Source organism: Trichechus manatus, unplaced genomic scaffold, assembly GCF_000243295.1.
Source record: "Trichechus manatus latirostris isolate Lorelei unplaced genomic scaffold, TriManLat1.0 scaffold00026, whole genome shotgun sequence".
In the NCBI taxonomy this organism is placed as follows: domain Eukaryota; kingdom Metazoa; phylum Chordata; class Mammalia; order Sirenia; family Trichechidae; genus Trichechus; species Trichechus manatus.
In genome coordinates, this window is record NW_004443962.1 from 7,478,068 (window position 1) to 7,493,156 (window position 15,089).

Consider the following 15,089-nt stretch of genomic DNA (forward strand, 5'->3'; position numbering starts at 1 on the left):
AGAGAGAGAGAGAGAGTAGAAGAAGAAAGAGAGAGAAGGAGAAATGGATTGCTTGGTTGATTTTAAGGATTCGGTTCACACAATTGTGGGGCCTGATAAGTCCAAAATCTGTAGGACAGGCCAAGAGGGTGGAATCTCTACATTGGAGTCTTGAGGCAGAATTAACTTCTTTCTTTGAGAAACTTCAATTTTTGCTCTTAAGACCTTCAGCATTATGGAGGGTAATCTGCTTTACTTAAAGTCAACTGACTGTCAATGTTAATCATATCTAAAGACCTTCATAGCAACATCTAGACTAGTGTTTGACCAAACAGCTAGGCACCGTAGCCTAGCCAAGTTAACACAGAGTTAACCATCACAAGCTGGTACCTGGTTTCAGAATAAGTTTGGTGTCTTCCTTCAGGTGGGAGGGGGAGACTGCTTCTGGGAAATTGGCAGCCCTTCCTCCCTGCCCAATGTGTATGTTGCCCTTCTGCGTGGCTATCTTCCCATTCTGAACTTGGCTCTTGCTACCCAACAGTAACAGTAAAAATCAATGTCGCCTTGCTTTATACCTGGGTAAACACATTAATATTCACTGGCCAATTGATTTCCTGTTTTTCTTCTACTGTCTGTGTACCCTGTTTACCTGTGTCCTTTTTGCCTGGCCTAATTTAGATGGTAAGGTCCATCCTAATTGTGTCTACTGTATGCAACCTCACAGAGTGCCAAATGCCCAACAATGCATGTTCTTTGATCAATAATGAAATGAGTCTTTGTCATCCATGAAAACAAGTACAGCCCACATGCCCATGGCTGGACAAAGCCGGTGGACATACATGTAAGAAATAAGGCCCAACCATGAATAAGGCAGCAAGCCTGTGAGATGTGGCTCCCACTCTGCCCACCTCCCGTTTCTCCTGGTCGTGGCCCCATCACTGTTGGTCTGATAGCACCCTTTAGCACATGGACACTGAGCACTGTCTATGGACCAGTCTCTCTAAACAAGGTGCTGGAGACCCAGAGATGAATAAGCTTCATGAAACTTTCAATCCAGTGGGGGAGACAGACAGGTAAACATAATCACCACACATCCTAGGAGGAGCAGATGATCTCTCATCCCTCTCCCTGTAATAAGTCTCTGTTGGCAGCTCATTGTCAGGCAGAAAGCTGCTCAGCCACAAGAAAGGTGCTGGCTCTGTCCAGGCAGTACGGACACCCAGAGCTCCAGCTTGAGACAGGAGCCATTCCTGCTCTAAGTTGCTCAGCTTCCTGCCAAGAAAGTGGTCGTGCTTTCCGGATTTGTGCTGATTCTCCACCTGCAGCCACTTAGCGTAAAAGCACAGAGGACGCCACACACCTGAGAGCTGTGTTAGCAGTGGAAGCTGGGAGGAGGTGATGGGGCCCTGCTCCTTCCCAGTCTGGTTTCGCGCTTTGTCTGTGGAATGCGGTGAGGGTGTTTTTAATGGGGAAATGCTCATGAACTTTCAGGAAATCGTTCCGGGAGCTGACACAGGGAAGGAGTGGCAGAAGCTGGTGCAGAATGGACCCAGGAAAGAAGTTTTGGCACCATGGAGATTTTTCTGAAGGCCGTTCCCAGAGCCTCTTTAAATAGAAAGTTCATGCATTTTAAGGTTTGAGGTGGAGGAGGCTTGGTTTATTTCACCGTCTTGTTTTTCTGTTGCAGCGGGCAGCTTGTGCAAGCGGAAAAGTCCCGAATGTGACAGAGACACCTCCATCTGCACTGATCTGGATGGCATTGCTCTGTGCCAGTGCAAGTCGGGCTACTTTCAGTTCAACAAGATGGATCACTCTTGCCGAGGTACCTGCAGGCTCACTGGGCTTCTGTGGCCGGAAGCTGGGACAGAGGAGGACGCTTTTCTCTGCAGGCTTAGGGGCGCTTTTTCTCTCACTCTCCTGCTGTCTCTCTGCTAGAGATGTGACTGTTCTAAACCGGGGGCTAACCAGTTCTTGTTACTCGGCTCTCAGCAGGATTGAATACATTCTCTCCTTGGGACCGGTAGCATTATCTCTGACTGGCAAATCAAATCCAGAGGAAAAGCAAAGAGGATGAAATGCCTGTGGTGGCCTTTGCTTGCTTTCTTTTTTATTTTTTGCTTAAGAGGAAGTTAGAGAAATTATTGTTTTAATTCCCAAAACAAAAAACCAAACCCATGGCGACTGAGTCGATTCCGACTCATCGCGACCCTATAGGACAGAGTAGAACTGCCCCATAGGATTTCCGAGGAGTAGCTATTGTCTGCTAATCTTTTAAAATGGGGATACAAGCATGGAGCCAGCCCCATATCATTTAGAGGCAGTGGCTCTGTGGACAGAAGACGGAGGCTCAAAGACCTGAGCCAGAGCCTGGCTCTGCCTCACTGATCATGTATCATCTTGGGCAAGTTGCTTTGCTTCTCTGTGCCTCAGTTTCCTCATCTATGAAATGGGTATAATAATACTTCATTGGTTATTCTAGGACATAAAGAAGGCAGTGTATATGTAAGGACTTTGTAAGCCGTCAGCTCTTGTATTTTACCCAACTTGTTGTTAAAGTAATGAGTTATGATTTTAAAGTTTCATAAATGTTTGAGAGCAGAAATTTAATTCTCAAACCTTTTAGGTGAGGCTTAGCATATTTTTACACACATAACGCATGCCTTTTACGTTTGTTTGCCAACCGCGCCCTCCCCTGCAAGGTAGTTTTGTAAACACACTATGCTAATTTTTTTATAGCAACATGTAAAACAAAATAGGTATAGCGGCACTTGTGAAAATACCTCATAGGAGAGGGTGCCGTTGGCAAACAAATGTAGAAGGTGCGTGCAATTTGCATAAAAATATGGTAAATACATTTAGTTTGAGATCAAGACTGCTCAGTAAGTGTAGTGCAAGAATAAAACCAAACCAGTTATTGTGGAGTCAACTCCGATTCATGGCGACCCCATGTGTGTCAGAGTAGGTGGTTTCCAATGGCTGATTTTTCCAAAGTAGATCGCCAGGACTTTCTTCCAAGGCACCTCTCCGGGGACTCGAACCTCCGCCTTTCAGTTAGCAGCTGAGAGCATTAACCATTTGCACCACCTGGGAATACTGATTCAAAATAAAATTAACTCAGGTCCAGAGCACAGTGTACCCTGATTTATAAAAGGCTGTTGAATTCTGACCTCCTGGATTCCTGATCACCAGAAAAGCTAGCACAGTAAAGGGCATAATGCAGTCTTAATCACTGTGTCACCTCAGAATGCGTGGCAGTTTCCCTGCTCAATCAACACCTTGGCTGGTGACAGATCCATTTGAATCTGAGTCAAAATTGCATACTGGGGGAAGGTGACATGCCTCTTATTTCTGTCAGGGCTTCCCTTCAGAGGATTTGTTCCGTCAGGAGAGGATAAAAATACATTTGAGGGCAGCACCCTCATCCTGAGCTTCCGACTCTGTGACGTTGGTAGGCTTACGTACAAAGTTCTTTTAAAGGTTGCACATTCTCAGCTTTCCACGCAGTACCTGGATAGATTTTAAAGAGGAGGGCAGATGCCCGTGTTGGGCATCGGTCCTGATGCGTGACTGGTTCACAGCGTTTCTCAGCGGCGTGTCAGACTGCCGTGGGCCTGTGGTGACCTTGGCTCTGGATGTACATACCGCGTGAGGGGTGGGAGGTTCCCTGCTTTACCACAAGGCGATAATGCCTCCTAATCCCATCTTATCTGGTTTAATGCAAAGTGTTTCTCACCCTTCTTAGAAACTGGGGACTTGAGCCCCGTTTCACATGGGAAGGTGACCTTGGCTGAAATCCATGTGGGGCGCTGTGCTGCTGGCTGGAAGGAAAGGCATGGCAGGCAGAAACGTGGATGTGTAGGAGCTGTGGTCTCTGTAAGCGTTTCGTCTGGGGTTTCTAATGACTTTAAGAACGGCCCTGCCGTCTTTGCTTCTGGCTGTGCTCAACTGTTGTTGTTATTAGCTGCCATTGAGCCAGCCCCCTACTCCTGACGACACCATGCACCGTGAAACAGTGTGCTGCTCAGTATGCACCATCTCCATCATCAGCTGTGGATCAGACCCTTGTGCACCACAGGGTTTTCACTGGCCAATTTTCAGGTGTAGATTGCCAGGCCTTTCTTCCTAGTCCATCTTAGTCTGGAAGCTCTACTGAAAGAAACCTGTTCAGCATCACAGCAATGTACAAGCTTCCACTGACAGACGGGTGGTGACTGTGCCTGAGGTGCCTTGGCCAGGAATTGAACCTGGGTCTCCGTCATGGAAGACAATAATTCTACCACTGAACCACCACTGCCCTGTTCGCCTGAGCTACTTCCCTCTATTTCCAAATCATCTACTTCATAATTAGCTCACTTACAGGCTAGCAATAGCAGAGTGGTCAGAGATTTACCAAATGCAAATGACACAGGCACTAACAAGCTACATTTATCGAGTAATGACCCAAAAACAACATAAAGAAACCTTGGTTAGCTTTTGGGCCTGTTGCTGAGGCCCCATGAAGCTGCTTCTCGGCAGTAGCCTTGTGGGTTAGATTTCCAGTCTGCAGCGATCAGACCTCTGATGGGTGGACTCTGGAGCTCCTTGGACTCGGCCCTGTCGGCTGGGTTCTGCCGGATTAGCAGTGACATCTTCTGGCCATTGGTGCTGGAGCACAGGGTTACATAAAAAGATTCCCCTTTTGGACAACTCAAATCTGGAGTCAGCTCCCTGTAGAAATGGTGGAGAGAGGTGTGTGTATGCTTGTTCTAAATCACTGCAGTTCACAGCTGTCCATTGGCAAGTTTTTATAGCATTCTGTCTCTCACACACACACACACACACACACACACACACACACACACTTCTAAGTCTCTCACATAAAATGTCTTTACAGTATCTTCACCATGCTTTCAAAGCTTCGTATAAAATTCAAATAGATGTCTTTCCCCCAGGTTTCATAGCTTTCTTCCATCATGCAGGTATCACAATAAATTCCAACGGCCTGTTCGCATGTCTCTTTCTCACCAGACCGCGAGTGCCTTGAGAGCCTGAACTGTATCTAGAATTGTGCTTAGCACCGTGTAGTTTCAACAAGTGTTCGTCAAATGAACACATGAATGATAAGGCAGCACAGATGATAGGAAAAGACTGGCTGGTCTTGTCTGGGTTTCAGTTTCATGGGACAGATCGCCTGCAAGGAGACAAAAGTTTTTAGTTTTACTTATTTTTTTTTTAAAAGACCAGGAAGTGTAAATTTGCTTGTGGCCATATCAATAGGGGAGGCCCCATTTTGGCATATCTGCTGGTTTTTGCCACATTCCTTTCACCGTGAGTGCTCTGTGGGTCATCAGAGTTTCCGTGGTGTGGATGAGAAGCTGAGTCTCAAGGAGGTTGGAATTTCCCTCGGAGCGCTCCTGGAGCGGTGCCAGGCATACAGTAGCACTCAATCTTTGATGAATGACTGAATGAGCACATTCGAAATAAATAAATATCATTACACTAGAGAATCAGGCCACTTCTGAAGCTAAATGAAAACGGCCCAGCCCGCCAGCTCCCAGGCAGGACCACAGATGGACCTGACGTCCAGCTGGATGACAGCCAAGGAGTGGAATGCTCCCGCTCAGCGGATGAGGCTGGGTGGGTAGATGTGATGTAGGAAAGTTTCCAGGAAGAAGTGTTCTGCATAGGACAGCTGGCATGATGTCAGCCTGCTCAGTGCTGAGCTGGGTGGGGATGAGTCCCTGGAGAAGCGAGCAGGCCCTGTGGGGTTGCCCCGCAGATGGAGGCTGGGTCCAGGGACAGCTCCTTCTGCTCCCATGACCCTGCCCTAGCACGAGGCAGAGCAGCACAGAGTGGGGAGGGCCGACTGCCAGGGCGTGGTGATTTCTACCGCAAGAGAGGCAGGGGCACTCAACTCGTTCCATAGGGAAGGCCCAAGTGTGGCCAGTGGAGAACTCAGAGGTATCAAAGATTTAGGGGATGGGGCCTTGTTACTTCTTCTCTAAATGGGATACGATTACGTATGCCCAACATTATTGCAAAAAGGATTTGAGGCATCTAATGAAAATCATGCCATAAAACAAGATTTTAAAATATTTAAAAGGTAAATCTGATTGAAGGGGAAAGAAATGGCCTACTTTGTTGAGGCTAGAAGGAAAGTGAATGTGCAGAAAGATGTACCATAAGAAGCTGCATGTTTGCTAAAGATGGGCAGTCATTCACGTTCTGAGCTTCCTAGACGCTTAGGCAAAGAGGGAAACAAGATTTTGAGACGAGCTGGGGCCCTCATACAAAGTATAGTGGTTCAGGAGCATCCCTATCTTTCTGGGCATTGAGGCTCCAGAGAAATTTCTCTGGGGTGTTGTCATCAGGAGGTTACTGAGCAATAGTGTGGCAACATGGCCCATGACATCCCTGCAGTAAACGCTGCAGGGAGGTTCCCACGGCTGATCCTTATTGTTGTTCTTGTCTATTGCTGTTGAGTCAATTCTAGCTCATGGCAACCCCATGTGTGCTGAGTAGAGGTGCCCCATAGGGCTTTCAAGGCCTTTCGGAAGCAGATCACCAAGGCTGTCTTCCAAGGTACCTCTGGGTGGGTTCGAACTGCCAACCTTTCGGCTGGTAGTTGAACGCTTAACCCTTTGTGCCACCCAGGGACTCCTGGTCCTTGTAATAAATAGCCCTTAACTGTAAGAGAATGTTCCTTAGGAAAAGTGTTTCTGTGGAGCTGAAGCACTGCAGTTTAGGTTCACAGCTTCCTAATGATCTTGTTATGAGATAAGTTATAGATTACTTAGAACAGTATTTTCCAAACTGTTCTACAAAACTCAAAAGTTAATAGAGTCTTTGACAATGAAATACATGCTAAAAATACTAAACTTCTACTGCTAAAAAAGTAGATAGGAGAAGAATATTAAACGTGTCTATGCAGTTAATATAATCCACTAATCTTCTGTAAGGGGCAGTGGCAGCTTAGCGGTAGAATTCTGGACTTCCATGCAGCAGAGCTAGGTTCGATTCCTGGCCAGTGCACCTCATGAGCAGCCACTGTCCATCTGTCGGTGGAGGTTTGTGTGTTGCTATGATGATAGACGGTTTCAGCGGAGCTTCCAGACCAAGACAGCCTGGAGATCTACTTCCCAAAATCAGCCAGTGAAAATCCTACGGATCACAATGGTCTGATCCACAACCCATCACGGGGATGGTGCGAGACCGGGCAGGGTTTCATTCTGTTGTGCATGGGGTCACCATGAGTCAGAGGCCAACTTGACTGCAGCTAACAACAACCACATCTCCCACAATGGAGGAGGCCAGGAAGTCTCAAGAGAGATCTCCAGACTCGGCCTGCAGGGCGTGCACCCTACGCCGGCACTGCACTGCACTCACAGCTTGCATTTGCAGTATGTTGTCTGTTCAGGGGGTTGCTGCTCTATGCTAGCTACCTTTTTTTTTTTTTTTTTTTGCAAAAAGATATATCGTAAGGGCCTGCATGTTTGCAAAAAGGTGATCTTTTATGCAGTCCGTAGCTTATATTAATCATGAATCAAATTTTTATCATTCCTTGCAGCAATGAATTTGTCTCTGAGGCCATTTTTTATTGTCTGCTTTCATCCAAGCATCTACAGTATCTCATAGTGTTCTGTCAGCTTATTGCAATGTTGATAGTGTTCTGTGATCAGATTAATCTGGGAATTGCTGATCCAGGGGGTCTGGCTCAACTGCAGGCCCTTCAGTGAAGCAATGTTCTATGAGCAGCACAGCCAGAGTGTTGAAAGTTATGTCTTCGGGCTGATGCCGATCGGGGGCACACCTAGATATGTCCAGAATCCCCTGAACAGACCACTGAGTGAGAATTCTCTTATGAAAATGGGGGTATCTACCAGGACCCTGGCCCAGAAGATGCCACCTGTAGTTCCCATCTCCTCATGGAACGGGGCCAAAGGTGTTGGTGTCAGGCCGATGTCTCTGTATATAAGGAAGGATGTCACACAGAGGACATTCTTCATCTCTAGAGAACTTAGGAAAAAGAATTGCATTTGCTGGACAGTAATTACAACTGCAAGTACTTATTTGGTGGTTATTATGTGCCAGGTACTGTGCTAAGCCATGTGCATACCTTATTTCGCTTAATCCCCTCGAAGAAACATATAAGATAGATATTATTATTATTATCCTCTTTTTACAGATGGGAAACTGAGAGCCACAAAGAGATTAACAAAAATTTCTTGATTAAGAGTTGAGCTGGCAGCAGTATTTCAGCAGGTTATAGATAATCCTAAAGCTATTTGTAGCCTTCTGATTCTAGAATATTCTTGCAGACTTTAGGGTGGCTGGAGTTTAACTGGAGTCCTGGTGGTGCAGTGGTTAAGAGCTCAGCTGCTACCCAAAAGGTTGGCAATTACAAATCCATCAGCTGCTCCTTGGAAGCCCTATGGGGCAGTTCTACTCTTTCCTATAGGGTTGCTATGAGTTGGAATCAACTTGATGGCAATGGGTTTGTTTGGTTTGGAGTTCAGTTAACTGTGAGTTTGGGTGGAGGGAGGTAAACAAAACCATTCGTGGATTTTTCTTTTCTCTTTCAGCATGTGAAGATGGATATAGGCTTGAAAATGAAACCTGTATGAGGTGAGGCTCCATGTTCGTTTATTCTGATGAATTTGTTGCAAACCTTACTTAGAAATTACTTAGGTAACTTGCCTTCTTTCTTTTGAGATTTGAAACTAATTCTTGTTCTTTTTTTTGACTTGCAGTTGCCCATTTGGCCTTGGTGGTCTCAACTGTGGAAACCGTAAGTATACAGAATTCTAGAGCCCTCTCAGGCCAGGGCTTGGCCTGTCGTTAATGCTGAGGATGTTAGTCTCCTCCTGTTTCCCTCAGTCACATCCTCTGCCTTCTCAGGTCCTGCGCTAGGTGGTACGGGGAAAACAGAGGTAAACGACTTGCTTGGTCCTCTAGGGGCTCAGGGTCTGGTAGGGGAGATAAACACATTCCTGAATAACCCCTACTGTGCTAATGCCCTGAGTGTTAATACAGTAAATAAGGTGTGAGGCAGGGAGGGAGGGACCATCCCCAGAGGAGAGTGGAAGGACATCAGTGAATGGCTCTTGGAGATTTTTAGGAGGTTTTGAAGACGTTGCTGGCAGGTATGGGGAGAAGGAAAGCCCAGGTAGAAGAAGCAAGTTAAACAAAGGTCTGAGGCAGGTGTGGGCCGATGGAGTTCTGGAGACGATGCGTGAATGGGTGTAGCTGGAGTGTAGAATGAAGGAAAAGGGGGAAATGAAGGATTAGCTTGGTGAAGTATATGGGGACCAGACTGTAGGGGTTTTTCAGGCTGAGGAGTTTAGACACTAACCACTGGGGAGTGTTAGAGCAGGAAAACAGTTTGATCAAGGAAATCAAGTTGGGTTGCCGTGAGGAGGATAGACTGGACAGAGGAGACCACGAGGGCAATTTATACCAGTTGCCGTCGAGTTGATTCTGACTCATAGCAGCCCCATGTGTGTCAGAGCAGAACTGTGCTCCATAGGGTATTCAGTGGCTGATTTTTCAGAAGTAGATTGCCAGGCCTTTCTTTTGAGGTGCCTCTAGGTGGACACTGAACCTTTCACTTAGCAGCTGAGTGCGTTAACCATCTGCACTCCCCAGGGTCTCCTAGAGGCAGTTTAGAGACTTCCAATACAGTCATGGCCAGGAGTTAGGGCTAGAGACGAACTCAGGAGTCGTCTGCTCCGTTACAGTTCCTGAAGTACAGAGGAGAGATTGCAAAGAAGTCCAAGAATGTTGGTGGTGATTGCTTGGATAGTGTGTTTCACAACCTAATTCAGTTGTTTGAGAAAATAATTGTGATACAACTATTTTCACTAACGTTTTCTTATATTGAGACCTTAGAAACTGAAAATCACCTTCAGAATTATGAAAGAAATATTTTGGAATAAAAACTCAGTACTTTATTTTAGGATAGCTTTGTAATGGAGCCCTGGTGGCATAGTGGTCGGCAGTTCGAATCCACCAGGCGCTCCTTGAAAACCCTATGGGGAAGTTCTACTCTGTCCTATAGGGTTGCTATGAGTTGGAATCAACTCAACGGCAGTTTGTTTGTTTGTTTGTTACTGAGGAACGTGCCAGTATTAAATATCCTAAGTTTACTCGACCAAGACTAGATATGATTTGACTTAATGTGTATAAAAGCTCTCAGTTTCTGTTCCCAAGCGGTAAAAAAACAAACCCAAATCCATTGCCATCAAGTCAATTCCGACTCATAGTGACCCTACAGGACAGGGTAGAACTGCCCCATAGTGTTTCCAAGGAGCGCCTGGTGGATTCAAACTGCTGACCTTTTGGTTAGCAGCCATAGCTCTTAACCACTATGCCACCAGGGTTTCCACCCAAGCAGCAGACCTTACATCTTATGTCCTCAATGCTATTTTCTTCGTCCATAAAGCTTTCCTATCAGCAGATTTCATTACTGGATCGAACTTCCTTTGAACATAAATAATAAATAAAATAAATCCAATGTCCTAGTTAACAACTTTTGTTGCAGTACTTTTTATTTGTAGAATTTATGCAGACTTAAAACTTTATAATCAATACAGTCTACATTTATTTTTTCCAAGAATATTTTGTGTGACCCTTCATCGAAAGTCACTAATTTTGTGACACTGAATATAAAATAAAAGCCATGAATTTAACTGGCACAATCTTTTCTTTAAAACATATATTATTTTTTCCTTGATCCTATCTTCTTCTACATTTTGAGACAGTCTTTCACTCCTATGACTTAAATTTTGCTAACAATTCTGAGAGTCATACTTTGTGTGTGTGTGTTTTAGGTGAAAGTTTGCAGTGCAAATTAGTTTCTCATTCAAAAATTTATACACAAATTGCTTTGTAACATTGGTTGCAACCCCTACGATGTATTCGCACTCTCCCCTTTTCCCTTTATACCCCAGGTTCCATGTGTCTGTTCATCCAGGTTTCCTATCCCTTCCTGCCTTCTTGTCTTTGCTTTTGGGTCGGTGTTGCCCATTTGGTCTCATACACTTGATTGAACTAAGAAGCACATTCCTCAAGCGTGTTATGTTTGTTTTATAGTCCTGTCTAATGTTTGGCTGAAAGGTGGACTTTGGGAGTGGCTTCAGTTCTGAGTTCTCAGAGTGTCCAGAGGCCATGGTCTCAGGGGTTCCTTCAGTCTCTGTCAAACCAGTAAGTCTGGTCTTTTTTTTGTGAAGTTGAGTTTTGTTCTACATTTTTCACCCAGTCTGTCCAGGACCCTCTATTGTGATCTCTGCCAGAGTGGTCGGTGATGGTGGTGGTGGTAGCCACATGCCACCTAGTTCTTCTGGGCTCAGCCTGCTGGAGAGTCATGCTTTTAAAAGGTGCCTTTTTTGAACAGCTTCCTTAATACTTTGTCTTAAATTATCTCAATCAGTTGTATATATTCTTAGGATGCATGTGTTGCTATCTGGACTTGCGGTATTTCTGTTGCCACCCAGGTTATATATTTGTATGCATTTGAATTTTAAAGGAATTTTAGCCAGTAGTTGGTCTTTATTTCCTTCAAATTGCTTCTCCTCCTATATCTGAGGTTCAGAGTCCCAGCTACTCTCAGGTGTCAGTGACTTGACTTGCAAGGTGTGACCCTGGAAAGAAGCAGAACAGTTTTCTGGGTACAAACCAAACCCGTTGCCGTTCAGTTGATTCTGACTCGCAGAGATCTATAGGACAGAGTAGAACTGCCCCATAGGGTTTCCAAGCCTGTAATAGTTTATTGTTTTGTTTTTTTTTTAGTTGAGGGAAGATGTTACTTTGTTTTGCTCAGAATTTTACCAAGAATTATTCACCAATTCAGGAAATCACGTGACTAATAGCAAGGCTGCTGTGGTCTCTACTGAGTTAGCCAGTCCCAAGGCTGTAATCTTTACAGAAGCAGACTGCCACCCCTTTCTCCCTCAGAGTGGCTGGTGGGCTCAAACCGCCAACCTTTTGGTTAGCAGCTGAGCGCTTAACCACTGTGCCACCAGGGCTCCCTCCTGAGTACAGAACTGCTGTAAAACTCTCCCAGTGTCCCCAGCCAGAAAGGCAGGGAGCCACCTTCAGGCCAGAGTCTAGGGACTCGGAATTACATGTACATTTATGATCCCTGATGAGCAGGGTCATTTGATTCCTCATGACCACACAGTAGCGAGAGGTTACAGCAGACAGCCTAAGACTCGGAAAGCACATCTAGAAGCAAATGTATTCAAAAGTCATACCGAATAGAGAGGGAGGAGCCCACAGAATTAATGTTTACCAAAAAAAGGTAGTAACCTGAGGCCACTTAGTGGTTGAGTAAACAACCCTATATACTCTTTAATAGACTCTAAGGACGTCACGGTGCCGTAAAACCGTATAAACACAGACATTTATTACGATGGACCAAGTGATTCACGGACATTAAATGATTTTAGTGTAGTCAGCTTAATAAAGCAAGAAGTATATCATACCTTAGATTTTTTAGAAGTTAAAACGTGGTCAAGGTGATTTTTTAGTGTCAGCGCTTAAAAGGGTAAGCGTCAGTTATTTGGAAATTTAGCTAGATGGCAATAAAAATCACTATATCACTATTTAGCCAAGCTAGTTTCTCAACTGGGTTCAGAGACTTTGTGCCTTTGTGTTTAGGAAGATATCTGTTCTTTCAAGGGGCTGTCTGGGGTACAGAATTACACTTGTTCATTTTTTAGCATGAATCCCATTCCTTACTCAAAACCAGAACTGACCCACATAGATCCCTGAAACTGATCAGAGAATGGAGTAGCCTGCACACAAAAATAGACTGAAGAAACCCCAAACTTTTCAATGTGGAAAAAGAAGGCTAAGTAATAAAACAAAAAAAATTCAGATATTTTAGACTTGCTTAGCAAATGCTGGAATACTAAACTGAAGTGGTATTGTCTTTTAGAAGAGATGGTTTTAGGGTTAATAGCAGTGATTCCACCCAGAGCCCTAAGTCTGCAAGCCTTTTCCAAAGACATTAAGTATTAAAAACAAAGGGGCTTAAATAATTTCATGGAGGGTGGATTAAGAAGAAGGGAGAGAAGAAGGTTCAAGGTAGAGCAGAGTTGCATCATATGTGTAAGAAGCACACTTGAACCCAATCCCATGTGGATGGCAGAGAAAGACAGGCTGTCAGACAAGGTCTCCTGGGCGTGCCTGGGGGTGAGCCAGGGAGCTGGCGCTGAGAGATGAGGATCTGCCAGCCCTCCTGGGGTCTCACATAGAGTGAGCCAGTGCCACTTTAAATCTGTTTTGCTTAAACATCTCCCTGAAAAAGTTTCACTAGAAAATGCTTCATATTTTTCAGTGATTGGAAAAGTGACCTAAAAATGGAAAAACGAGTCTATAAAGGGTTGAAATAAAGGGGAATGAGCTGCAGGGCATTCTTCTAAGTGGCATTCACTGGTTTTTTTGGTCAGTGGTAATTAAATCCTATATTTACCTGAAGATGATATAACTTTACATCCACTGACAATTCTGTAAGTGCTTATGTCGGAAAGAAGATAATCTTCCCCGTTATGTTTGTGGGGTCCTGGAGGTATCTAGGATTTCTCTCTGATCCCTGAGACTTCTTTTCTCTTCCCTGTTTGTCCAATCTGGAGTCCCTGGGTGGTGCAAACAGTTAACACACACAGCTGCTAACCACAAGTTTGAACATTCAAGTCCACCCAGAGGCATTTTGGAAGAAAGGCCTGGTGATCTATGAAAAATCAGCCACTGAAAACCCTATGGAGCACAGTTCTACTCCGACAGATGGCATCACCATGAGTCAGAATCAACTCCATGGCAACTGGTTATTTGCCCAATTTATTATCATCGTGTCTAGCAGAGGGCAGACTCCTGTCTGAATGGGTAGCTACCTGCCACCCTATGCAGTTGGCAGCTTATCATTAATTAATGTCTTAACTCTCTGGTAGTGTGGTGAATATCACTTTATGATTTTGGTGCCTGCATCAGGGCTTCGAACCAGTTCATTCCAGTTCATCTTGTTAAAAAGTAACAAGATCCCCAGGTAACTGGAAAATAATATGGCACTTCCTTAAAAAGCTGGAAATAGAAATACTATATGATCCAGCAATCCTACTCTTAGGAATATATGCTAGAGAAATAAGAGCCATCACACAAATAGACATATGCACACCCATGTTCATTGCAGCATTGTTCACAATAGCAAAAAGATGGAAACAAGCTAAGTGCCCATCAACAGATGAATGGATGAACAAACTATGGTACATACACACAATGGAATACTATGCAACGATAAAGAACAATGAATCTGAGAAACATCTCACAACATGGATGAATCTGAAGGACATTATGCTGAGTGAAACAAGTCAATCATGAAAGGACAAATACTGTATGAGACCACTACTATAAAAACTCATGAAAAGGTTTATACACAGAAAGGAATAATCTTTGATGGTTATGAGGAAGGGGAAGGGTGGGGAGGGAAAAACACTACCTAGACAATAGATAAATGATAACTTTGGCAAAGGGTAAGACAGTACACAACTTGACCAAGGCAAGGTCATGGAAGCGTCATAGAACATCCAGACTCCCTGAGGGACCGAGTTACTGGGCTGACGGCTGGGGACCATGGTCTCAGGGGACATCTAGCTCAATTGATATAACATAGTTTATAAAGAAAATGCTCTACATCCTACTTTAGTGAGTAGCATCTGGGTTCTTAAAAGCTTGTGAGCGGCCGTCTAAGATACATCTACTGGTCCCACCCTATCTGGAGCAAAGGAGAGTGAAGAAAACCAAAGACACGAGGGAAAGATTAGTCCAAAGGACTAATGGACCACAATGACCACAGCCTCCACCAGACAGAGTCCAGAACAACTAGATGGTGCCCACTACCACCACTGACTGCTCTGGCAGGGATCACAATAGAGGATCCTGGACAGAATGGGAGAGAAATGTAGAACAAAATTCAAACTCACAAAAAAAGACCAGACTTACTGGTCTGACAGAGACGGGAGAAACTCTGAGAGCATGACCCCCAGACACCTTTTTAACTCAGTACTGAAGTCAACCCTGAAATTCACCCTTCAACCAAAGATTAGACAGGCCTATAAAACAAACAATAACACACG

The 15,089-nt window shown here is 44.6% G+C and overlaps 1 protein-coding gene across 1 annotated transcript in view; it reads left to right on the forward strand.

Annotated features, from left to right (window-relative positions):
* HEG1 (heart development protein with EGF like domains 1) overlaps nt 1-15,089 on the forward strand; it is a 78,305-nt gene that overhangs the window by 41,548 nt on the left and 21,668 nt on the right. Inside the window, exons 12-14 of the mRNA XM_023728784.1 lie at nt 1,667-1,801; nt 8,541-8,583; nt 8,709-8,746. Coding sequence (XP_023584552.1) covers nt 1,667-1,801; nt 8,541-8,583; nt 8,709-8,746 — 216 coding nt within the window. The remainder of the gene's footprint in view (nt 1-1,666; nt 1,802-8,540; nt 8,584-8,708; nt 8,747-15,089) is intronic.